Source organism: Falco peregrinus, chromosome 14 (genome assembly GCF_023634155.1).
Source record: "Falco peregrinus isolate bFalPer1 chromosome 14, bFalPer1.pri, whole genome shotgun sequence".
Taxonomy (NCBI): domain Eukaryota; kingdom Metazoa; phylum Chordata; class Aves; order Falconiformes; family Falconidae; genus Falco; species Falco peregrinus.
This window is the reverse complement of record NC_073734.1, coordinates 20,289,943-20,317,427: the sequence shown is the minus strand read 5'-3', so window position 1 is coordinate 20,317,427 and position 27,485 is coordinate 20,289,943. Positions and strand designations below refer to the sequence as shown.

General features: G+C 33.5%; 1 protein-coding gene across 3 annotated transcripts in view; it reads left to right on the top strand.

Moving 5' to 3' along the window:
• Window positions 1-27,485, top strand: part of RPGRIP1L (RPGRIP1 like) — a 75,240-nt gene that overhangs the window by 33,114 nt on the left and 14,641 nt on the right. For all 3 annotated transcript variants that reach the window (XM_055818507.1, XM_055818506.1, XM_055818508.1), the window contains 13 exons: window positions 732-838; window positions 1,066-1,116; window positions 2,203-2,382; window positions 3,016-3,133; window positions 4,194-4,646; window positions 5,458-5,609; window positions 7,865-8,231; window positions 10,558-10,772; window positions 11,040-11,123; window positions 12,375-12,437; window positions 13,991-14,165; window positions 15,291-15,388; window positions 24,992-25,175. In XM_055818507.1, the coding sequence (XP_055674482.1) occupies window positions 732-838; window positions 1,066-1,116; window positions 2,203-2,382; window positions 3,016-3,133; window positions 4,194-4,646; window positions 5,458-5,609; window positions 7,865-8,231; window positions 10,558-10,772; window positions 11,040-11,123; window positions 12,375-12,437; window positions 13,991-14,165; window positions 15,291-15,388; window positions 24,992-25,175 (2,247 nt within the window). The remainder of the gene's footprint in view (window positions 1-731; window positions 839-1,065; window positions 1,117-2,202; window positions 2,383-3,015; window positions 3,134-4,193; window positions 4,647-5,457; window positions 5,610-7,864; window positions 8,232-10,557; window positions 10,773-11,039; window positions 11,124-12,374; window positions 12,438-13,990; window positions 14,166-15,290; window positions 15,389-24,991; window positions 25,176-27,485) is intronic.

The following is a 27,485-nucleotide window of genomic DNA, read 5'->3' as shown; positions in this document are numbered from 1 at the left end:
CACGTCAGGTTGACAGTTAACATTTATATAATTCTGACCGAAAATATGAATTTATAATATTTCAGTACTTAATATGAAAATATTACTTCAGGACTTTCAAAAAACACAAGGGGGAAAAAAGGGAAGGAGAAAAAATATTGCTATCAAGATAATTAAGAGTTTGGCCAGGGAAGAAGAGTGAGAGAGTAGTTTTCTTCCTTTGAAACCTCAATGATTTCAAGAAAAGCTTGCTTTTAAAACTTTTCTGTGTGAAGGAAAGTATGTTGTTATAACTAAACTAGTTTGCTTAAGCTTTTTCTTACATCTTATTTGAGAAATCATTGAGGATTTAGCTACGCCTAAGTGGGTATTTGTGTAAAATCTGTGAAACGTTCAATTGATAAGTTTAATGGTGTTTAGTCATTCAGATTGACCCCCCAAAACAGAAAGCTGTACTTACTTGGGCATATCTTTCTATTTAGAAACACACAAAATATAAATTTTTGATGCTGACTTCTAATGAAAGAAGACTGTTTTGCTTTTTTGTAATCCATACACCTATACATGTGTATGGATTTAAACCAAACACGTCCGTTTCTGTTTGTTAATACCAGATTTCCCAATACAAAATAAATCAGTTTCTAGATTTGAAAATGAAATTTTCATGCATAAGTTAATGTGAAAAAGAAAGTTTATAGGTTTTATAATCATGTTCAATTAAGTAGAATGTTTTGTTCTTTTTCTATGTTAAGACCAAAAGGAAAAGCTGATGCAAGAGAACAAGGACCTGCAGTTATGCTACCTGGAACATAAGAAACAACTAGATGAACTGAAAAATCACGTTAATTGTTTGACCAAGGTGAACTCTTTTTGGTTAGAATATGAGCAAAAAAACCTCATTCTATGTTTTATGCATAGTGCAAATACTTCTTGAAAGCAAAAAATAGAAAAATATAACTGTTTGTTTATTCATGAAATCAAGCAAGATGTCATGTCTAGTGGGAATGCATCTTGTTATTCTGAATGTATTTCTTCGATATTCATTCACATCTAATAACACCTTTTCATTAAATATTTCTGTTTCAGGAAGGTGATATTGATGCGGCAGAACTCAGTGAAGCCCTCCTGCTTATAAAGGTAACTTAGAAAGAATGACCACGTGGGGTGTTGGAACTAGATAATTTTTAAGGTTCCTTCCAACCCAAACCATTCTGTATGTTTATATATTTTGCATTTTTTCTTTTTTCTTTTCTTCTTTTCAACCTTTACTTGACCATTTTATGTTTTCTTCACAATGCATGGAATTTTCAAGGGCTGAATTATTTGTGCATCTTTTAGTAATTAACGTTTTAAGCTTCTATGCTTTTGTCATTTTTCAGTTACTGTGAAGCAGAAGGGAAGACAAAAAATTGCCAGGATGAAATCTAGATTTATGTAGATAATTTGTTATAACATCAAAAGTGAATTAAACCAGGTTTACAAGCATTTTTTTAAAAAAACTTACTTTTTCTCAATTAAGAACAAGATGGCATGATAATTTTTTTTTATAAATTCTGTAATTTATGGGAACATGCTATAAGCATGGAAATTCAAAAATGCAATACGGTGATGCTTAGCAATTCTCTGTGTTTATTAAAGCACAAAGTCCAAAATACCCAGAAAATTTTGGGGTTTTTAATCTTGCACAAATTGCAAATGAAGTGGGGGTGGGGAGAAGGCATCAGTGAAAAAACAGGTTTGCATTGTTTGCACTGTTCCAGTGACTAAGGTTTTATTTTCTTGAGGAAGTGTTTACTGTAAATAGAATAATAAAACCTACCCCAGATGAAATTTAAAAGCCCAGTATTAGTAACACAAACAATGTAGATTTGAAAATAATAATTCAGGTTTTGTACATTTACTGAAGCAGGATTATTAATTATATAAAAAGCAAACATATTAAGGGGTTTCTATTTTCATTGGAGAGGAATGATTGCTTCTGAATATCTCATAAATTTTAATTGGTTCCTGATAATCATGAGATTACATTACTGAATACAATCCTGACACTTACTGGTCTACCTCATTCCTATTTTTTGCATTACCACATGCTCAAAATGTAAAGTTATGCTTACTGTCTTGTTGTTATTCCAGAATTATATCCCAGTGTTACATTTAACCAGGCACAAATACATCCAGATATTTTGCAAAAGTTTTTCTAGTAATTTTTCAAATTTGTTCCAGGTTCAAAAACAGCAGACGAATGGGGACCTTATGTTTTTGGAGAAAGTAGAAGATGATATCAATAAAGATTTAGAACGCTCTATGCAGGAGCTGCAAATAACACATGCAGAAACAGTGCAAGAACTTGAAAAGACAAGGAGTATGTTAATTCTGCAGCACAAAATTAACAAAGATTACCAGGTACAAAACTCTACTTACAGTGGAAAGTAATCTGACAATAACATTTTAACATTTGTAGCACTGGAAATTGTTGTAATTAAGCAACACAAATTCAGCAGCAAAGCCAGTCTGTTTACAGGTAACCTAACATAAGATTTGCTGTTGTTAAAAGTATTGTTTATAAAGCGTGAGATTCAAATGCCTCTAACTTTTAACTCACCCTGATCAGATCCCTCAGGCTGTGCCTTCTTGGGATTATCTCTGAGCTCTTATCAGGTCCTCACAGGAAAAATATTGAGTGTACTTATTTGATAAGCCTCCTTTTCCACAACACTCTGCTTTTACTCTCCTCTGCTGGATTATTACAGATCATATTTTGACTTTTCATTCAATTAGTCTAAATTTAAAATAACAAAATCATTACAGACACTATTAGGAACATTGTACTGAAAGAGTAGCTAGTCTGCTTAATAATGTTTTTTGGTGAAATTCGAACTGACTGCTGTATTGTTGAATAAAAAATTGCTGCTATTTTTGTGTACTTTAAATGTTCTTTCCTCACATCTAACTGTATTTTAATTTGTAGTCAAACGCATGTGCAGCATCAGTGCATACAAGCCTCAAAAGTAATTTTTAAGTGCAAATTTTTTTCAGACTGAATTAGAAGTAGTAACAGAAAAGATGGAAAGTCTACAGAAAGACTATGAGTTAAAACTGCAACAGTATGTCCATCTTCTTGATATTAGAGCTGCACGCATCAGAAAACTAGAAGGTATCTTTAAAACATATTATTCTCTGATTTTCATATTTTATCTCTTGAAAATTATTGTTGTAAATTTGTTCTTCATTTGAAACACTTTTCCATTCCTGAAAGTAGTAGAAAGGTCATTCCTTTCATGGAAAATTATCTGTGTGGTGTTTCGTTGACTTAAATTATGAAGTTATCAAACAAAATTAAAAAAACAGCTTATGCTGCAGCTGTTGCTGAGTAAGAATAAAACTACTAAACATAGATAGGTTTGTTTGTTGGTTTTTTTAAAGAAATCATAAATTTATGGTCAGCCTTTTATTCTCCTGTCCTGTCATTACATAATGAATTTATGTATTGCTAAAAATCCCAAAGTCATGGTGTCATTTACCGATGGGATATTTCAATATGATGTATTGAAAATGCTGTTTTAATCGCTGCAGTGTGTAAAAGGTGCATAGAAAGCCTGAAACAGAATACCTTACAAACCCCATAACAGTTTTCACGTTTTGTCTGCAAGTTGCATCCCATGTACTAAATGATTACTGTGTGATTATTTGTGTCCTGATTCTGTAAGCATGCATTTTGATTTGTTCACCATATACCACCTGTGAAGCCGGGCAATGGGTAAAGGTCTTTGCTGTTAGTTCTGTCCGTTCAAAATATTACAGAGGTTAAAAGTCAGTTGTATTCTTTCTTTCCCTGGCAAATTTAGTTCAACCCTACAAAAAGGTGTATCCTAAGTCTCTGCTACATTTGCACAGTGATACTTATTTTGATCATTGCATAAGGTTTCTGAATTTTTTCTTGTTAACTCTCTTGTAATCTATTATTGTTAGGGGCCTGTGTCTATTTTTATGTATCTTGAAGCAGCTTTGTTTTGGAGGTATTCTTGAACATTGTCAGTGTGCTAAATGAGCCATAGATGCATGATTCTAAATGTGTGATTGCTTTTTTGGTAATGTGTTTAAGAAAGTAACATTCTTAATATAACTGAAATACTGTTTTTTCCTCTCCATTCATTAAATTATACTTGATTTTTAAAGATGATGATCATATTGTAGCTTATTTTATTTTGTTGCAGCCCAACTAAGAGAGATTGTCTACAGTACAAAACCACATAAATCCAGACCAGAAAAACTGCCAGATGGTCCAATGGATGAATTTGATGAAACTGTACACTTAGAAAGAGGAGAGAACCTTTTTGAAATTCATATCAGCAAAGTGACCTTCTCTTCTGGAGCTATACAAGCTTTTGGTGACCATAACCTTGCAACTTTTTGTACTTATGCATTCTATGACTTCGAACTTCAGATAACCCCAGTAGTTTACGGGTGTACCCCATCATATGACTTCACTTCTCAGTATCTTGTGCAGGCTGATGACTGCTTCTTCCACTATATACAGCAAAACAATATCACACTTGAGGTTCATCGTGCATATGGCATAGATTATGAAACAGTTGCTACATGTCAACTGAAGTTGCATGAAATCTTGGAAAAGAATGGGAAGATCTACAGCACAGCAAATTTAATTGGTAATTAACATACAAAAAAGTATTCTATTTGTGGTGTTGTGACAATTAAGTAATGGGTATTTGGCCAACAATGAATGTATGCATTAATATTTAAAAAGAGGGGGGAAAAAAGGTTTACACAACATGCTGTTTCCTATTGCATGGGTCTTCATATAATAGTCATAGGGCATCAAAAGTGTAAATAATGATTACAGTTAATGATACTTTATATAGTAGCATAATGTGTGGGAGGAGTTTGTTTAGGTTTTGTGCTTTTCTTTCCTTTAAATTTTGGTTTAAAATAATTTTAAGATAACTTGGAAAAACCTTTTCTAAGAAGTACTCGATATTCTGTGCTTCTTACTGCTTCTTTAAGAAGCATTTTGTCAGATCAGTATATTCAGAGACCTCTAACTGCCCGCTTTTGTCAAAAATCTGGTTTAATAAGTATTATAAAGTGGTATTTTTGCCAGTAATTTAAACTGCATACCACTTTGTGGGACACTTCCAACTGTTGACATACAAAAATGTCCTAAGCTTTATTTGCCTTAGAAAGATTAAAATAAAGAATTTGACTTGACTCCATAGCTTGGACGCTCAATTTTGCAGAGTACAACATGAAAAAATGGTTATGTTTCTGTTTCGGGTCATACATGTAGAGCCAGAGGAGTTGTTTCTGTTTCTAACATGAGCTACATATCTCATGTAATAAACATTGTCATACGGCATAGTCACAAGATAACTTAACTTTAATTTGTGGCATTTCCCTGCTTTTGACGTAAGTACTTTGAGTAAGAAAATTAATGCAATCCCATATGTATTTATTCCTTAGGAATCAAAAGAAACACACAAAATTATGGTACCTTAGAATACTGGATCAGGTTACGAGTTCCTATGGATCAAGCTGTTAGTCTCTACAAGGAAAAGTCAAAGGCTCTGGGGTATATGACACCCAGTTTTAGAGAACATGAACAACCATTCCAGGTATGTTTGGGTTTGTACTTCATAGTTTTGATAGAGTAAAATGTTCAAAGTTACTTTCTGGTTCAAATGGTTTACTTCAAGTCTTGATATGTTTAAGGTTAACAAAGAACCAGTTGAATTACTGCTTTCCTGAAGAAACAAAGTCTTAATCTTCAGTCACTTATTTTTACTGAAACTAATATTTGTTAGAATATTTGAAATTAATATATTTACGTTCCTTAACCTGTGAGTGCCAGATTTTGTTAACATTTTGTTCTATTACAGTATTCACAAATGTTAAACCAACTGGGTGTCAGATCAGTAGAACAGGTGAAGTGGTTGCTCAGAAAAGTCTCAAAATTTGTTAATATTTGAGTAATACAAGATTGAGATATTTCACATTTTCTTTCTTATTTTTAGCTGGATAAATAAGATAATTTTGCTAATGTAATGCAGTGAATAATCACATTTAAATAAGGGTCACAGAAAAAGGAGGGACTTTCAAATGTCTTTAACAATTGTTTAAGAAATAAAAACAATCAGGTTGAAATGTATAAATAATATAAATATAAAAATAAATACTTTAGAGTTGCTAATGAGCAATTTCTTTAATCTGTAGCTGTTTAAAATACTGTAAGTCTGGAGTAACTTTAATGTTTTATTTTGTTCCATAATGTAAATTTCATATTATAATTGAATCTCAATGGATTCCAAGATGTAATCTGAGAAGTATGTTTACTGTATGAATTCTATTAAAGGCCAGCATAGGCATTTTCAGAGTAACTTCATGTTTGATAACATTGTCACATTTGCTTTAAATCTGATTTTTAAAATAAGCAAAGATATTTTTAACTAAGTCATGAAATCTGGCCGTTGTTAAATGCCATAATATGTTATTTAGTTTTCTCTATTTTTGATTATATTATTTCTAGCTGTGTTAGCAATCTAAATACAGTTGAAAGGTAAGGCATGTGGAAGAGAGCATTTTGTTGTAATTATTGTAAAATTGCAAATTCAAACATGGCAACCAAAACATACTGATTATGCAGGACAAAATAAAATAGAAAAAAATGGCAGAAATGAAGAACAGCTTCTACAGAGTGTTTGAAACACTGCAGTTTTCAGAAATGTTTGATAGCAAAAACTGAAAGTCATATAGCTAATAGCAGATGGTTACATTATGTTAAGGCTTCTGTCAATCTGCATCTGCAAAAGTAGCTTCAGTTGTGCATTCCAAATTTTAAGTTTTCACTAGTTAAACATACATATAAAATTTTCAGTCCTGTATAGTGGCAGAAATAACGGAAACATGAACTGCACATAAACTGCTGTAAATTATTTTTTTTCTAGTTTTGTGTGTAGCCAGAAATAGTAGCCTTGAAGTTGAAAACTGTCATGTTTGGTTTTCTCATTAACTATTTTAGTGTGGGTTATTTAATCAAAATATGTTAACATTTTATCACACAAAATCAAATTGATACATGTTTCCCCATATACCAGAAGACAGAACTCTGACTTTGACAAGCAAGATAATTATATACAATTCATGAAAATAGCTGTGACATATTACAGTAAAGGAGAGCCTTTTGAGATCAATATAGATGGGGATTATTCATTTAAGAGTCATGTTATTTGTTTTCTTCTTTAATTTTTATTAAATTGAGTTTCCCGGTTTGCCAGCTATGGGTTTCACAGTATCTACAAGCCGTGCTGATAGGTAATTCAAAAATATGTGTGATATCATTGATCTCTTCGGTTTACTTCATGCATTTATTATTTCTCTTCACATGCAAATTTCTAATTTTTGCAAATGATCTAAGTAAAAGTTTTGGAGGAAGGAAAAAAAATCAGAGGCATCTGCAGTGCAATTTTAATTACTAAAAAGTACATATATAAAGGGACTACAGTTATAAAAATTTCTTGACACATAATAGCTGTCAAGATGAGAATCCTTAGTGGCACTAGATATGAATCACTCTTAAAACTGTGATCTTCACTGCTTTGTAGATAATCAAATGACAAGTAGATCATAAAACTTTAGAAGAATAAAGCAAACGATCACAGATCTGAAAGGATTAACCTCTTATTTCCTTATACCAACAACCCAAGAGAGATGTCATTGAATTTATAGAGCAAGTAATATTTTGACATACAAATTTAAACAGTAGTTTGAGTGTCATTGAAATAATCAGTTATTTGTTCTATTTATATAGGTCTTAGAGTTCACCAGCATAAGAATTCTAATGTTTTTAATTTAACTTCTTTTTCATTTAAAGGAACAGATACTCAGAACTGCCCAAGTCAGCACTTCAACAGATGGCAATTTAAATGAACTCCACATTACAATAAAATGTTGTAACAATCTACCATCCCGAAAAAAACATCTTCAGCCAAGTCCTTATGTTATCTACAAGTTCTTTGATTTTGCAGACCATGATACTCCCATCATTCCTAGCAAGAACAACCCACAAATAGATGACCATATGTGTTTCAAAGTGCCAATGAATGCAGATTTAGACCGATACCTAAAATCAGAATACTTAACCTTTTATGTATTTGATGATGGTGAAACGGAAGAAGGTGCTTATGTAGGGAAAGCCAGTGTGCCTCTTATTTCTTTAGCACATGACAAATCTATCTCAGGTAAGAATTAGACCTCTTTAAACTTAACAAAATCTTAACTTCCTGTTTTGTATCTTTTTTAATATCTTTAAGAGCCAAACTAAAGAAGGGCTCTTCAGAGGGATCTGGACGGGCTGGATTGATGGGCTGAGGCCAATTGTATGAGATGGAACAGGGCAAAGTTGCCAGGTCACAACAGCCCCATACAACACTACAGGCTTGGGAGAGAGTGGCTGGAAAGCTGTCGAGTGGAAAAGGACCTGGGGGCTCAACATGAGCCAGCAGTGTGGCCAAGTGGCCAAGAAGGCTGACAGCATCCTCTCTTGTGTCCGAAACTGTGGCCAGCGGGACAAGGGAAGTGATTGTCCCCCTGCACTCGGCACTAGGGAGGCCGCAGCTCAAACCCTGGGTTCAGTTTTGGGCCCCTCACTACCAGAAGCACACTGGAGTGCATCCAAAGAACAGCAATGAAGCTGGTGAAGGATCTAGAGCACAAGTCTTATGAGGAGCAGCTGAGGGAGCTGGAGTAGTTCAGTCTGGAGAAAAGGAGGTTCTGAGGAGACCTTATTGCTCTCTACAACTGCCTGAAAGGAGGTTGTAGCGAGATGGATGTCGGTTTCTTCCCCCAAGTAACAAGTGATAGGATGAGAGGAAATGGCCTCAAGTTGTGCCAGGGGAGATTTAGATTGGGTATTAGGAAAAATTTCTTCACTGAAAGGATGGTCAGGCATTGGAACAGGCTGCCCAGGGAGGTGGTTGTGTCACCATCCCTGGAAGTGTTTAAAGGATGTGTAGATGTGGCACTTAGGGTTTTAGAATCAGAATAATTTGCATTGGGAAAGACCTTTAAGATCGTTGAGTCCAACCGCTACCCCAACAATGCCAAGTCGACCACTACCCCGTGTCCCTATGTCATTCATCTGCCGTTCTTGTCTGACATAATTTTAAACTCCAGTGAAATCCTGGAAAGAAGTTTTGTGTCTCAGTGTTATTTAAGCCATAGCTAGTGAAAACTCTGTGTCAGAGTTTTGAAACTAGTGAATGATTTATTTTTTTAAATATAAGTATTAAACTTTAAATATTACAGAAAGAAAAGACCTGAGGGAGAGAAAAAGTTTTCAATATATCTTTTCTTTAATAAGATAGTACTAATAGAATGTTCCAGCATTATTGCATTTTAACTCAATTTTTAAGGTGGTCCTTGGTTTTGTGTCTGTTGGCTGTCCTCCTTTTGCGGTGCGCCTCTGGTTCTGTCTTTTCCACAGCCTCCCATGAGGTGGCAATAAGATCCCCTCAGCCTCGTCTCCTGAAGTTTCTTTCTTTCACTTCTTTCAGCCTCTTCCTTGTTATGTACCTCCAATGCTCTGAAGCTCTTTGTGGCCCTCCACTGGACCTGCTCCAGAATGTCAATGTCTGTCTTGTCCTGGAGAGGCCAAAACTGGGCACAGTATTTCAGATGCCATCCGATAGCTGTCGAACAGAGAAAGTATGAAACTTCCCTGGACCTGCTTGACTGCAGGCTGGGTGCAGTTGGCATTCTTTGCTGCAAAGATGTAGTATGTCTGGCTTATGTTATTTAACAGGAACAGCTCTTTTTCTGCGAGGCTGCTTGTGGCCAGTCAACCCCCAGCCTGGACTGCTACTCGAGGCTATTCCTGGGCCAGTGCAGGACTGCAAGTGCTTTTGTTGAGCTTCACGAGGTTTCCCTCAGCCTATTTTTCTACTGTGTGAATATCAGCCCTGCCTTCAGTGCATCAACTGCTCCCTGCACGTTGATACCAGTTATGAATTTAATATGGTGTTTTTAATATAAAAGTGCCTTACTGATTATTTATTGTCAACTATTTGAACATTTCAACATTTATGAAAATTTAAAAATATGATTCAATAATTATTCCATGTAAAAGGATAATAGAACTAGAATGGGTAATAGAAAATTTGCAAGTTAATTTAGCATGTTTCTTCTTCAGTAAAGATTTAGCAACTCACAGATTTGTAAAACTCTTATATTTAACAGAAGTTTAGTATTAGTAAAACATGTAAATGTTTTAGTTAGTTCTTTTGAAAGATGTCATAGGAATTAGTTACCTGGTATTGAATTAGCTGAGAAACCTGCAGGACATCTCAAATGAACACAGTAATCCAATCTCTTTTACATCCTGTGTTTTTGAATGTCCACGGTGTTATAGTGGATACAGCTGGATCTACAGAACACAATATTTTGAACTTACTAGCTTCTGAAGTGAAGGCTATTTACTTAATTTCTGAATCCCATTCAGTTTTGCATTGCATTTTCTTGTATATGTATAAATAAGATAATCCGACAAGATTTGCATTTTGCTTTCAGGTACTTTTGAACTAACAGATTCTGAAAGACGTGCTGCTGGCACCATCACAGTTGAATTAAAATGGAAATTTGTCTACCTACCACCAAGTGGATTGACACAGGCTGCAGACTTAACAAATTACATTCAAGATGAGGAATCAATAGCAACTAAATTGGTAGTAGAGGAAAAAATGAAAACTCCATCTCTTTCTCCTTCTCTTACTTCATCAGTGATAGTAAGTAATTTAACAAACACAAAGAAATGAAAAGATGTTCTGTAGAGTTTTATACCTGCTTGTGTCTGAATTCCAAAAGGTATCTCCATTTGGGGGCAGAGGGTGTTTCTCATTCAAACAACATCTACATCATCTTGCCTGTTTAGAATTGAGTTTAGTGCAGTTAGATTTGGCTTTGAGAAAACTTAGGCTCCCTCAAAATTTCTATAAAACAAGATGGTTAGAATATGGCAATACATGTCCTTCAACTAATTTATTTTATTACAGAAACCAATACCCAAACCAAGGCAACATGCAGCCAAGGCAGATAAGAAGGTGACTTTTCTGGATCCTTGTACAATACAGACAGCCGTAAGTTTTAAGAATTTTGCTCGTGCGTGTTGAAGCAAGAAAGGCTACTTATGTCTCAGTATGGACAATTTGTTGAACTAATAATTGAGAACATTCAAAGATTTCCCAGGCAGTGAATGATAGCATAGTACTGCATATATGTGGGGGAACCAATACAAGGATATTTGTGTGACTCCTTCAGGATTGCTTGCTATCCTCACTAGTTTACAACCTTCAACTTTCATAGACTTAGGGCACATTCTAACAGGACCAGTTAACTGTCTCTGCACTGTGTTTCTCAGCGTTCTTGGTTATTAATTAAAGCATCTTTGTACAGTGTACCTCTTGTGCATACATATAAATGGCTCTACAGAAATCAGCTTGATCCAAACAGATCCTGAGTGTTGTGCCAATGAGATACGTAATTCAACACATTTCAGAGTCACCGAGTCACCTCTGAAACAAGGTTTATCAGCTGAGACTACATACACTGTGAGCAAAATTGTACTTCTGAGCCTGGGATGCATTATCATGTGTACATCCTTCCAGACTCTAGGAGAGTCTTCATAGAACAAACTCAAACATATCTGCTGTATGGTGTAAATTTTCATTTGACCTTAAGTATCTGCTTTCAGAGAACTAAGAATAGTCTGTATTTACTCTTAATTAAATCCAGTAAGTTAAGGTAGATTCATTAACAGCTAACTATAAAAGATTATGAGTATTATTGTTAGTTAATAATATAAGTTGCATTAATTAATTAAAAACTAGTTGTGATCATTTTTTTTCCATTTGTAAATGCCTTGATTGGATTTATTTCCTGAAATGTTAACATCAGTTTTCCGTTCACAGGTGGTCTTGCTATTGTTTAGTTTACCCTCACTAGAACTTTATTATGAGCCATACAGTATAGACTGGAAATAAGAATTAAGTCAGTCACTTCTATTTATTAACTTAAAAAAACCCTAATAAGAAACAAAACAAAACCAAAAAAAACACAAAATGAAAACCCACCAGGTTGAATGTTGGTGAAATCAAATCCTTTGAGAGCTTAGATAGGGAAAATGAATAGTTTCACTCACCCAAACCATTTGTAAGCCTCTTAAGTAGAAGCGATAGCAGAAGATACAAGCAGGAATGCTAATGCAGGGAAGCAAAGGAGGACATAATTACCTCTCCAAATGCTTCTCCACCAGTAAAATTTTACCGACTTTTGTGTGTCAAATATCTACCATATATTAAAGGCTTTCCCTCATTTTACCCGTAACTTAGGGCTCTGATGTTGAAAATAACATGGGACTTGCACAGAAGGTGAAGGCTTCAAGATTTGCAGAGGTATGAGTTTATTCGGGTTTTGTGGTTTTATATGACATTGCATTTGCATTCCATGTGTATGTTACTACTTCAGAGTCACGCATCAAAAATCAAACTACAGTAAAGTAAGATCTCAGACTTCTCTGAAGTACAAGAAAAAGTAATTCCTTGTGATGACCATCTTTTTTTGGCCATAAGAAAGGGAGGAATATCTCTACTTACTTCTATGTTTGAATGAAGTTCATTTTGTGTTCCCCCTAAAAATTACCATTATATAGTGGGGGCAAATGAAGAAGAAATGGAGTAACTATAGAATATTACTAAATATGTAACATTCCAAGGAGAAGAAAAGCGTTAAATATTGTAACTTGTAATGGTCCAATTGGTTGTGAAAGTAAGTTGTGGCAGATTGGCAAACTGTAGTTTCTAGTAGTGTAACAACATTTAATCACTGGCTTTTATTTTCCTTTCACTGTTCTACTTTAAAGAGAAGTTAAGTCTCCCACCAGATCATGTGGTCAAGTAGAACAATCAAAAAGTATTCTCAGTCTGAAAACTTTATCCACAAAATGCAACTCTGTCACTGAAGGGAATGAAAAAGAACAGCCAAACGTTGCCTAAAACACAGTAATTATAACACATCATCTATGCCAAGGAGGAGCATAAGAAGTATAAAGACAGTTTTCTACCACTTGAAAACTACAAGAACTTTTATTTTTAGAATAAGACACTGAAGTGTTTGTTAACATTGTTTTGCAGTGTGTGGCTCCAAATGTGTTAGAATAGAAATAACTCTTCAGGTCCAGTTTTGGCAAACCTATTCTGTGGACAGCTGAAAGTTTTATCATGGAAAGAATCTTATGGATTCCGAGGGTGGGAGGTGAGGCATCAGTGTCTCTGTAGAAAATTCAGTCCTAGAGGAGAATTGTTGGATAATAAATAATGCATAGGTCTCCAGCAAATTTCCATGGAAGATGCCATGTCTTTAATGTTATATTCATTGATGAGGTTTTATTCTATGTAATTGTACTCAAAGAGGAAGAAGGGAATAACATTACTTCAAGGTAAGTTATGCACTAAAGATATTTTACCTTAGGTAACATGTTTGTATTTTGTAGCAAAACAGAGTCTTTTTTATATGATTTTAGTTTGCTTTTGAAAGAGAAAATCTTGTATAATTTCTTATAAAATTGCCAACTGAGTAAGGTGGTGGTGGTGGGGTTTGTGGTTTTGTTTGGATTCATTTTGAAACTGAGTCTTGTAGAACGGAAAGAGCTGAAATATAAATGAATCTGGAAATCTCACAGGCTGTATATATGTTGACAGGTACCAAATGATTATAATAGTTACATTTTCACAAATATACATCGTTAGAGAATTGTCTTTTTACTGTACCAATTATTTGTTACCGCAGTTGACAACTTATTATTGTTTCCTGCACTGCATAAACAATGTAATTGTTTAAAGGCTTTGTATAATGAATGTGAGCCATAACTCTTCAAGTTTTGAAATTCAGTAAGTTTTACTATTCAAGGAGTGTTATAAAGACTGTATGTTTATCTATTTTTATATAGCATGTGGTACGTGAATTTAAACAAGAAAGGCTAGCAGATGATAAGGTGAAGGAGGTGGCAGAAGAAATTCAACAGGAAAAAGACCTCTCACATCCATCGGAAGGACAGTTGACTGACCAAAGCTCAGTTACTTCTGGAGATGAGACAAAAATAACTGAAGAATTGGAATCAGAAGGTAGAATTCATTTTTATGAATAAGCACCTGTATTTTCTTAATAAAACTATGTCTCTTTACACTTCCTTAAGTGCTTCTTACTAGCAGTGGGAGCTGCCTCATTACGAGAAGCTTCATGACAGGAATGATATTCTGGTGTACTTTATAGCTGAAGCTGGGTGGTGGGTATGGTGGTGTTATTTTCTTCCCAAATGGAAACTGTATTGTAATTGAATGCAAAAATCCGGTATCTGACCTAGATTCATAAAATATTAAAGGAAACCTGGCTTCTATTTTAAATGTCTTTATATTCTCCCTTAGAACTGTGCTGTTCTAAAGACTATTTTAATGAATATGCTCCTTTTGTCTGCAGATAACAGCCAATGCTGATATCGGAAATCCTTTCAGACAGTGAGAGGGGTAGTACGTCTTATCACATCTGTGACATAAAGTTGTTAGAGGCAGATTTATTTAAAGATTGTAAAAGCTGGGTCATCCAGTTCCACCTCTGAGCTTAAAACTGTTTATCATTGAAATAAACTAAGTCCACATTACCAAGTTTAAAGTAAAAGTAGAAGCAAGATGCTAAAATTTTATGTTCAGTTGTTTGCAGCTTCTGCATAAGAATTCATTAGAAAAATTGGAAAAGCGTGATGCTGAATCCCTGTTGCTGTTGTAATTTGCTCCAGAGAAAAAAAGACCTGAACACTTTAGAAAATAATCCCCCTGCATACAGAACTACTTTTTTTTTTTTTTTAAATAAAAAAAGAAAAATTAGTACATTCTGCTTTACATGTGCATGGTGTTAAATGTAGTCAGAGGAAATCCACAAATTCAGGCCATATTCTTATATAAAGCTAACTTGTTCATGCTTCGGTTCATCACAGGACTTAAATAGTTTTACTCATCCACTTTCATCTGGGAAACATTACAAATTTTTTTAGCAAATCAGAAAAAAATGGAGTTTAGATGACTTGATTTGCCACTGTTAATCTTCTGCAAGGAAGAGAAGATTTACTTGGCATTTTGACTTTATTTATTAGAAAAGCAAATATATTGCTATCAGGTTTCTAAGCAAGTCTCAGATGGACTACAAATACAAGGGGTATTTAACTGCACTGATTGGTTTTAATTATTTTGTTTCAGATCAAGGTGATAGACAAGAGGATGATGCCATTGAATCAGTAACAACTGACAGCGATGACTGTATTGTTTCAAGTCCAATATCCAAGGATGTTAAACAGGTGAGTCGTAGTATATATGGCAATTATTTGCTAAGTCTAAGAAAAATATTTTCAGCCTAATGTTCTCTAAGACTAGCTTTGCTATATGTAGCAGATTCTAAGGCATCTTCAATGAATATATATTTTCCCATTTCCTGTTCAAAAAGACACCTTTTCACAGAAAAAAAACAATTCACCTGACTGTATTGTGCATCTGATTTATAGGCGTTTTTTTTAAATGGGGAAATTTGTTGTCATCTTTTCCATTATTGGCATACACACTTACAAGTAGACATTTCTAATCAGTTTCAATCTGAACTAAAATTTCAGTCCTGCACAGAATCTCCCAAACAAAAGTTACCTAAAATAATGTGAATGTCTGAAGAACTTAAGTCTTGTTGTTCAGTCCTACCTGTTGCCTTTATGTGGGAAAATGTGCTTTTCTGCCTCTTCCAGTGCTTTCTGAGAAGGTGGAGGATAATTTCACTTGTAAGGCTTGTAGTAAATCTACAATGCTTAGCTACCCACTGTGTTTATCCCAGTATGTTGACTTGATTGAATGTTGTTGAAATGGCAATTGTGTTAGCTTGAGGCTGTTAAAAACACGCAAATCATGCATAGATTTTCTAGTTCATTCACAGATTTGTTTTTGTTCCCGACTTCCCAACTGTTTTAGAACTGAACGTCCGTTTTCAATAAAGCTTGTACTTATACGGTATCCAATCAGTTCAGTTTACTACTTCTTCTATTATTATTTGTGGGCATTTACAGTAATGATAATCTCTTGACTTGTTCTTAAAACTAGCCATTAATGAACATAAAGTCATACATACAAAATAACATAGCATAATACAAATTCTGAAAATTTACTTTGAACAGTATTTCAATACTATAGTTCTCTAAAAAAAAAAAAAGAATTCATACTCTTAGATGTAACATTGATTGAACAATCTTAAAAAATATAAAGCTATCAGTTAAAATTGATAATAATATTTGTAACAGTTAATACCTCTCTGGTTTTTCTTAGCCTTCTTTTAAAGAACCAGAGGTGTACTCTTATATCCTGTCGGTCTTAACTTTTTTTAATGTTCTGAAATGTAATAACCTAGAAGTAGTTTGAGGATTGTTTTTTTATTTTTTACCCTTTTTTTCAAGACTGTGACATATTACAAAGTAACTAGCAACAAGAAGCAATGCTTCATATGAGAAATATTGCTCCTTTTTTTTTTTTTTTCTAAAGCTGTAGAAGGGATTTATAAATGCTATCACCTAAATGCTAGAGAAGGGTACAAAAGGTACTTATGAATACAAAATTACATTGTTTGTGTAAAATGGTAAAAACTCTTCACCTGTAATTTTCAGAACTAAAATGACTGCTACTATCACCATTAAGTCAAACTATAGTATGGTTGGTCTATAAATTTCTAGTCATCCTGTATTTTATTTTATCAAAATTATTTAAGAACAATTCTGAGAGGATTTTGAGTGTAGATTCATTTCAGGTACAGTCATTTCTACCTCTCTATTGATCTGTTCCTCTGATAACAAAGTGCATGTTCAGGAAGAGTAGATAAGACAACAAAAGCTATAAACTGTTAAGGCAACATGTTTGATACAAATTGGATTTTAAAAATAAGCATTGGTGTATTTGAAATCTTGGGTTAATTATAGAATAGAGCATGTAAAAATTGCGATTGAATTTTTTATTTTTTAAGATTAAAAATCAGAGTCTTTTATCTTTCAAGATAAATATCCTGCTGGTAATCAAACACTGTAAATAAGACCTGTGATGTTTAGAGATTGTTATGCTAATTATCCTATAAAACTGAGTTGTGTGCCAAACTGTTTAAGCCATTTAAGATCGTACTGTTCCTTTTTTGCATGTTGCAAATTAGACAGTTCATGGTTATTTCTTAGATATGTTGATCATAAAGGGTATCTAACAGATTTTCCAGTACTTAGCTGTACCACTTGCTTCTTTCTCTTTTATTCTTGTCTGTGATGTATAATTAATCATAGATTACTTCATTTTGTTTCATTTCATTTACAACATTTATGAGCTTCACTTTGTCGGTATGAAATGCTTGTCCCCTTCTTTCCTTTCCAAAGTGGCGTAATTAGTGTTAGCATCTTTTTTAACAGGCTACATAAAGTTTAGTGGCTGGATTAAATCAAGTCATTAACATAATGTGCTATACAATTTGCCCCTATCTCTTTTCGTTTCCAGTACATCAAAGTGCCACAGAGTGCCAGTGTAATTGGGCCTTGCTAGCTTGTCAGGTTCAGTCAGGCTGATGGCTGCTGCTTTTACTAAAAAGCTTCCAGGCATGATAATTAATAGAGAAAAGAAGTCTGAGAAATGTAAAAGTTTGGACAGTTCTCTATGAATATTTCATACATTTGAATAATCAGAAGTTAACATTATCAATTTGATGTATAATACATTGATTAAAAGCCTTGTTTCAGATCCTCAAAATAGACATCAAAACTGGGAATTTGCATTTTCTTTGGCATGGTCTTTATATTTTAAAAAAAATATATTAAAAAAAAAAATCTTTTCTCTTCCATCTCCTCCTCCCTTTCACCCCCATGTCTACACTGTATCCTTACAGGAGATAATATAGCATTCAATTATCACAATAAAATTTACTGCTGTCAACTTCCAAGTTGTCTTAAAATGGGCCCATAAGGCAATTACTGGCAAAAAGAATTTATTTGGTGGTGGTCCCATTTTTTCTATAGGTGTGCTTACATCTTTCTTTTTTGTTGCAGATATTGTGAGTGCGTTATCTTGTGCTAATAGTAGTTTATTGAAAACTGTCATTATCAGTTCTTGTAAATTAAGATCTCTGAGTCTAAATAATTTTGACATGAAAATCTCTTATTAATTAAAAAACAATATCAATCACTTGGGCTTCTGCTGGTCAATGAAATGTGTTTGTGCAAAGGTGGGAAGATGTAAAGCATAAAGCTTATTTATAGCAAAACAATAAAGACTTTTCCTTTTATTATGCCTTTTCTGTACAAATACTTTAATAGTGCATTTTCTCCTAGGAGATATTGCATTCATTGAAAAAAAAGAAAATTACTTGGACATTGTATTGCAATTTTCAGTTTTGACTGTCTCGATTTGTCTTTACCGTTATTTTCTGCAGGACTCGAGTACCTTTGGTGTAATTCAGGGAGATTTCTGCTCAATGCTTTTCTTAAACTGGCTTGTTCTGTGAATATCTACTCTAAATTTAGACAACTAAAATTTTAAAGTTTTAGTATTGCCTTGGGTTGCTGAGTTGGCTTGATTCTACTGTGCCAGAATTACTAATCCTTTGTATTCTCTTAGTGTTGCCTAGATCTAACCTTATGTTGCTTTGTGTTTTTCTTCTATAAGAAATTGGGGAAGTGCTGCACCAGCGTATTTAATAAAACAAGAAATAAAATTCATGAAACAGAACTATCATACAAGAGTAAGATAAAAGTAACATTAAAGCTTTATAGTCAGTATTTTCAAAGACTACTGATGGGTCTAAGATTAAAAAGGAACATTTGACTTTCTCCATCTTTAAGGTGATTGTTTGCTATTGTGGTCACTACTAGACGGGCACCAAAGTAAAAGAGAGGAAGTTTGAAAAAATCACGGGAAGACCTAAGTTGTCTTTTGCCCCTGATAAAGTTTGAGATGACAGTAGTTTGAATAGGCCGTACGCTGAAATGATGGATTTACAACTTCTAGTGCTTATCAAATATGCTTTGAAATAATAAGCAGGAGCATGTACTGCAAGTCATTCTTCCTGATGAAAGAACTGAAAGAAGAGGGAGACCCCAAACACCAGCTTTTAAAATTATTCAAAACAATAGAATCTTAAGTCATTAGGTAACCCATTAATTTTTAGGTAACACCTAAAACTAGTTAGGATATTAAATTACATAGAAAGTAAGATTTAACGCTAAGTGCGTAAGCCCACAGGAAAAACATTAACAGGAGCCATTCTTAACCGAGCTGGTAATATTTTTTTGTGGTTGTGAATATGAATGCCCCTCAGTTGCTTGCTTGAGAGGCTGTATTTATCAGAGCTCATTGACATCTAAGTAAGTTATGGTGACTTCACAAGTAGAAAGGAGCATTTTTCTAACTGGAGGTCTAAAAAGCAAAGGTTGGGATTTGAAACTGAATTTGAGTTTTGATTAGCTGTGATATATATCACCAAGCATAGTTTTTTTCACACTGTGGGTAATATGAGAGAAAATCGGATTCTCATTTTTGACATTTTTGCATGTCTATATTATCCCCACATAATACTATCTGGGGGGCAGGGGATGGGGGTGGACATACAGTATCAAATTTTAAGTATTAAAGCTCTAAATGAAAAGAACAGCTGTATTAAAAATGTGCAATTTGATAGATTTTTTTTTTTCGCTACAGATGCACGTTTAACAAATGAAAATGCTATACTGATACTTCTGCTCTACAAAGAGGTTTTTTCTAAATGGATTAACTTTCAAATACAGCTTTTTAAGAATTTATTTTTAATCAAACTAGAAGTCTATTATCTACATATAAAAAAATGCACAGGTATTTACAAAACCAGAAATCCTATTATATTTGTCTTTGTATAGTTTTTGACATAATACTGCTACTTATTTCATCTTACTTCTTCAACTTAAATGTTGACATGTACGAGCATACGGAAAATGTAGACAGAAAGACCTATTTTTTATCAAGAAATTTTGTAGTTCATGCTTATTTACTTAAGGATCATGCTTCCTCTTGAAATGAAAGGTAATTACGGAGCATTTGAATTACTTAATTGTGTGACTGGTTGGTACTGATGTAGCTAACTGGCTTTGAATTTTGATAAAGTTGGTATTTTTTTTATTTTATCTGGTGATATAATCAATGGAGAGTGTTTAAACACTAAAAAAAAAAAAAAAAAAAAAAAAGAGAGAAGAAAATTAACTATCCTCTTTGAGATAATCTGTAATAGAGTGTATAGCGTATATCAGGACCGTAACAATATGTAGCCTTCCCCACTCCTTGGGGAGAAAATGAAACTTAAAGTTAAGGAAGGTTGTATCTCACCAGTCAGATAGCTCCAGCTCTATCTTTATTCATCCCTAGAAACATTTCATCTTTAAAAGCTGTTAGTTGGGGCAGTGCCACAGGCAAGTTGTGAAACCAAATCTTTAAAAAAATTCAACTTCAGGAGAAACACTGAACAATTTTATGTTTATTCTTCCAAAAGGGTGAGGGAGGCAAGCCATTTAAGGGGAAGAAAGTGTAGTATTCAAGTTATCAAAAGCTGTATTATGAGCAAAGTGCAAATGTGACTAAGTTCAGATGTATGGTCACCATGGTGGTGGTTGGAAAGCTTCACATCCCTTAGGAACTTAGCATAAAACACCAAACATTTTATGAAATACTGAATTAGAAATGATCTTTTCTGTAAAAAAAACCCACAAAAGCAATGCATTGATGGGCATGTTTCAGATGACCATAGAATTGCATAGTAGAGATTTGCATAGAGGAGGCAATAACTAATCATTGAATTGTCTCAAGCTGTAGCACGTAATTGATGCTTTTGAAGATACTAAAGATGAATTCATGCTCTGAAAAAGATGAATTTGGACTCTGTGCTAGATAAAATGGCAGCAACCAGAGACGTACTCGTTGTCACAATAGATGTTAGTGTATTCTAAATTGCAGACAGAGCTGAAGGGATTGCATCAAACCTTATGACAGTGCAAACCTAGTGCCATTGTGTTGTCCTCCTAGCACGTGACAAAACCAGCAATGCTGGGGCAAGATTATATGTGTCTTTCTGTCCTTCACAATAAATCCAGCTCCAAAAGAGCTATTGAATAAGGAGAGAACACTTTGCCCCAGGTCTTAGGGAGAGTCTGAAGCCTGTGCGCTTTTGCAAGTCACATCCATTTGAAGAAGAACCAGGAAGCATTTCCATATCTCCCTTTCTATACTCATGTCTACACCGTTGTGAGGAATATCTCAAAACAGATGTTGTTCCTAACCTGAAAAGTCAGTGTATACACTTAAGGACTAGAATATTTTTTTATAATAGGTATTTTTCTCTGTATGTGTAAGATGATAACCCATTAATCATAGTTACTTAATGAGTAATGTTTGTTAACACTCTGCAGTTAAATTAGATTGACATTGAAGTGATAGCATTCCTTTGCAGCTCTGTTCTGACATTGTTAATAGGATGATGACAGGAATTTGGCACTTGCTAGAGGAAGAGGATGATTTTTTCATTCAATAAATATTTGCCAATCGAGTAATATTGATAGTGTTTGAAGTATTGATAGCAAAGCAAATGGGTGATTACTTGAGCTCATTCAACAATAGCTCATAGTTTATCTGACGGGCTGTCTGCTTGAAATAAAAGGGAACAAGTAAGTGGACTGTGGAAATAAATACATAAAATATAAAGGAGTAAAGCATAAATATTGTGGAGCATTGGTACAGATAGGATTCAAGTTGATCTTACAGTTAAGAAGTTTCCTTTATTTGGAGTTGTTCAAGGGCAATATTACTGTGAGTGTAAAAAACAAGAACATTATTTACATTGTTCCTATAAGCAAAGCATTTTCAATGTTGCTGTTCCATGCGGAAAGCACAGACTTTTTTTGTAAAACACTTAATTCTTCAGGGTACTATTGCAGATCATTTGAATCAATTGGAATTTTATTATTCACATCAAAGCCTTAGCATGTTATTGTGACCAAAAAGGATATTGAAATATGGACTATACAGCTTCTTAAAGACAGCAGTCAAGACTTTTATGGAATTAAAAAAGCTTTTTTAATCATAGAAATCAGAAAGATGAGAAAAGTTATGTTGACTTTTCAAATTCTCACGTAATATCCAATGTATTTAGTATTTGCCCTAATTGTAAAACTTGTTGGAGTTCAGTGATTGTTCCAAATCTCTGGGTGGTGTTAATTACAAAGAGTCAATATTAAATGATAAAAAAAGAATATTGACATAGACTAAGTATGTTGCCCATGTTTTGTTTTCAGCACTCTAAATGAAAGCACAGAGCCAGTTTCTCAGAGACAGTCTTTGAAAACATTTAGTATTCTTTATTTTAATATGTCTCTCCAATCTCTCTGTTAGAGGAAATCTCATATTTTATTTCAAATAGCAAATTTAAGGACTAATTTTATTCCCATCAAAGTAGAATGATTTGTAGGAAGTAATTTGTTATGAAAACTATCCATTTTTCACTTAAATAGTACCTAATAAAGGAGACCAAGCCTTAAAAAAAAAAAAAACCAACAAAAAAACCCACAACAACTTAGAAAAGGTTTTAAATAATATACTTCACCCTGCATCATAGAAATATAAATGATTGTTTAAAAATTAATTCCTATTGTATGTTGGATGCTACGTATATTTTCAGCATGGCTACATAATACGAGCGGTTTCGTATTAGTAGTGAAATATGACATGCTAGCTATGCTGTTCTTAAGCAGTTATATTTTTTTTTATTTGTAAATATCTTTTTTTTTTAATCAGCTTGTGTTCTCCTTTGTATATGCTGTATTTGTGTTTAATAAACCAGGTATTAAAATGTTCTTGACTGTTAAGCTCTAAAGCAATTTATTGTATTTTTAAATTTTCTAACAGTATGACTCAGTTATTTGTTTCCTTATAAGTTAGAAAGCAGAATAGTTTTTACCCTGCTGTCCTTAAAAAGCTGTAATATTCTTTGCCTACAGTATGCAATTACAAGTGTTAAGTATGTCAAACAAATTTTAAGGTATGTAAAAGGAATACTGTATAATACAGGATATTGTGTTTGGACTCGATTCATAAACTACTATCTGTGTACAAAATAGTCTGACATAACCGCTAAATACTTTGGGGTGAACAAAACCACTCAGCATATCACTTTAAATGCAGATGCTAATACATCTGTTCAGTGCAAGAAGAGAGTTGTTTCTGAAGTAAAATTAGACAATAGAGCCAATTTCATTTTTTATGCATGTGAATGTAGAGTGCTTGAGGTTATTAGTTGAAACTGAGTAACCTTTCCAGGCTTTCATCTCTTTCTTTTCAAATTTGAATATGAAAAGCATATTCAAGTCAAAGACCATCACTTTAATGACATTTGGCAGTCATTTGATTTATTAGATTTTAGAAAAAAAAAAATTCCTTTAAATATTTCATCATTCTATGCTAATCCTAGTAATATTGCCAGCTGAAGCCGTGTACCTGTATTAGTGGAGACAGAATGGTGTGGAATTTTCTCTGTCATCCTAGTAAAATTTCCATGAATCTACTGAATAATAAAACAACCGTATTGAAATATTCAGATTTGAGTTTTTAGTTAAAGTGTCTTAGGATACATAATAAAAGGAAATGTCTTTTGAAAGGAGGGGGTAAAATTACTTCATCAAATATTGAAAGGGCTTGACAGCAATGGAAATTGTTCTATATGATGGATATTTTTACAATAGGATACACCTGCTTTCCAGTTTGATTAATTATGTAATTTGCTTGGGAAAATATAAGCTATCTCCATAATAAATTAGAATATTGACTTGCAGTTCTAACACTGTATCTAGAAAGCTAATCCTTTGAATATAATTTATGACTTCAAGTGATTTAAGTTTACAATCAGAAATTGTCAAAATATTTCCATATAAGGGGATTTCTTTTAATAAGGTTATGAACTTGAAAGGCAAAGAAAGAAGTAAAAAAAAATATTTTTGACATTTCTGAACTCCAGCATGTTCTGTTTGCTCTTTGAAGAATCACATGTTTGAACACTCACCTATGTACTCCAATTTTGAAACCATAGTAGCTTTTCATTCTTTGAATTACAGAGTTACCTAGGGAAATATTTGTGACTTTCTGTCGAGTCTGACATTCCCACTTAAATACATAAAGCTTATTACAGTTTATCTGTACGCAAATAATACAGACTTTGCCAAACAGTATGAAACTGTTTCATATGAGCAACAGAAAAATGAAATTTTAGTTTAAGATAATAAGAAAAGGCTCTAGTGAAGAGCAATTGGGATATTACTTTTATTATCATTTTGTTAATTGTAACTTTTAAATGTATATTTGATTTAACTAGAAAAGTTCAGTACATGAAGTTGAATTCCATATAAGCATTGTTACTTCACATGCCTAACTACTTTGTGACTTGATGGATCTTTATGGAACTATTTGTTGTATAGTTTGTAGTAGGTACTGAGTAACAATCCTCTTTCATTTAGAAAACTTTGGTACGTAATATTACTGAGATCATTTCAGACAGTTATAGGATCAAGAAACAAATCACTTTGCTATGCAGCTACAAATAATGCCAACTGGAATTCCTTGTTCAAATATCATTTGTACATGAAGATAACCTTAACCTATCTTCTCCAGCAGCCTTGTGACTATTGCAAAAATAATACCACATGTAAATCTGTACCTGTTGCAACAGTATTCTTAACTAGAAACTTTGGGCTTTAGAATCTCATTGTGTTGTAAGTCAAAATCAATCAATCGGTGTTAATCATACAAAATAGCCAATAATGTACGTGTTTGTTTGTTTTGTGTTAACACTTCAAGAAACAAAATAATTTGTGTTGTGTTTTGTTTTAAAATAGGCAGATGAAAAAATCTATATTGAAATTATGTCACTCAGTCTTACTGACTCACAAATTGCTTCAGATGAAACAATACAGCAGCTGTTTGTAGAATGCACATTATACAATTTCCTTTGCGAGGAGACCCCACTGTCACTTCCAAAGCCAACAAGTGGTCAGAGGATTCACTATAACTATAGCAGTGGTAAGTATGACGTATTCCTGAGCAGGCTTCTCTTAAATTCTGTCTTACGGTAATGTCTGCTAATAAAGCCTACTTCCTCTATGCATTATAGTTGCATTTATGATTATATTTGTCTATTTTCCAAATATTTTGGGAAATATTGGAGTGGTTTTTAAGGATGAAATTATCAAGTGTAAAATGAATTATTGAAGGAGCCTTGTTTATGAGATGGTAGCATCTCAACATACTTAAATATGCTGCTAGCGCATAATTTTTTTCATGTATTCTTCTTAGAAGAACATGAACAGATTTCTCTATTGGTACATGATGATACAGCAAAAGAAAAACATTCCATGTAACCTTGTACAATTAAAATAGAGTTGAAAAGAGGAAATACGTAATAAGACTGGATCATCACTTGGGAATTTTCAGTGTTCCTTGAATAAGAATTTTTTGAAAAAGGAAATTTTTCAGCCACATTTAATACTAATACATGGCTATTTACTTAATAATACTTAATCCAACATGCTCCATATGCTGTTCTCTAATAAATGAATGTTTGAAAATACTTTATGTCAATACACAATTTAATTTACACTAATAGCATACATAGAACTACTGTAATTGATAATTCTCTTGTTAATTATTTTCCTAGCTATGTCATAGGATTTCAATTATTCATTAATTTTGTGTTTTCCCTGTTAAAGTCTATTTCATTTAATATTCAGTCTGAGTGCTCCATGTTGGCTTGGACTTGAAGTATTGCATTTTTAGCTGAGAGTATCCTGACCCAGGCGAATCAGTTTGCTATTTGTGACACACCATTAATACAGGCATTCAAATTAAGTGTTCTTTTAAAAATAATTTTGTAAAAAGCAGCTTTGCAAAAGTGTGTCACAGTCAGAGCTTTACAATAGCTACCACCTAGAGACCTGATTTTAGAGGGAGGCTTGCCAAAGAATTTACCCATTTATATTCTCCTAGTACTCAAACTATTGGTTTACCCTGTAGCTGAAGACTGAAGTCGCTCATAGATGTCACATCAACCATCGCTATAGTGGGATTGCCCATTTTAGAGAAAATACAGAGGGCGGGGCACAGTCTGTTGGCTTCCGTGACTCTGAAAAAGGCAGTAATCTTTGTAAGGCTCTAGGGAAAAAGAAGAAAGAAAGAAAAAAGCCTACAAACAAACAAACAAAAACCCCACACCCCAAAACTACAAAAACTGATAGCACTGCAACCTCTTTCATTCACTGAGGCTTACTTCCATTCAGATGGGATTTCTGTCATGATATTCTACATGAGACATCAGATAAGAAAGAACGCGTTTGGTTTTATTGTTTTGTTTTTAATTGAGCTGTACAATATTCATTTTGCTAGCTGCTGTAAACACTTTTCCAAACATTCCAGAAAGGCAGGTAATAATTGAAATAAATTCTTTAAAACTTAATTGAAATAATAGCATAAGTCAATAAAAGCTGTTTAACACTCCTAGTTTCTCTTGCTTCTTCAATTTTTATTGCTTTGAATATAAGAAGTATTCAGAGGGTGTAAAAATTCTTACACGTTATTCTGTTTCCTGTGTACAGTCTATATGGTCTAAGTGTAATATTAGTTTTTTAAGCATTGACTGCAAAATTAAAACTAGCAAAGTGCAGCAAAGTTATAATGACTACAGAATGAAATTTCAGACTCTTAAGACAGTTATGATAGTTAAATATATTTCAAGCTGTGATCTTTGAAAATAGTATCAAGCCTTCTAGAGACTGTAACACATAAGGGGTTCCAGTCTGGTAGTGCTGTATTGTACTATTTCTGCTAATCATAACCTGGCTTCATAACTTTGTTTTTTCTATTTGCTGCTTATGTACCAAATACAGAACTGTTTAAAATATCCTAATGAACCAATATCCAAAGGTGTTTTTTATCTTAAATTGCTTCAGGACTGTACTCTGCAGCATAATACTGATGTGGTTGTTATTTGCAGAGTTTTGCTTAGATAATTGGTCATCTAATTTCTACTCAAGATTAGCTTTGTGTATAGGGGGAAAAAAAATAATGAGTCTCTTTTTATAATGTCAGTTGGAAAGCCAGTAAGATAATAGTAATGAAATCTGCATGTGTGTTTACTATAGCTTTACTGCACCTCTTATTCATGTCTAATTAGATTTGAGTATGTTGAATATTTGAGGTTAATTGAATATTTTCTTTAATAAAAATGAGATTTGCATGGGTAGAAAGAAATTTACTTTGAGCTTAGAAGAAAACTAAGTGTCTTATTTTTGCATGGAGAAAAGCAGGGTAAGTCCATAAATCTAAAAATCATTAGTT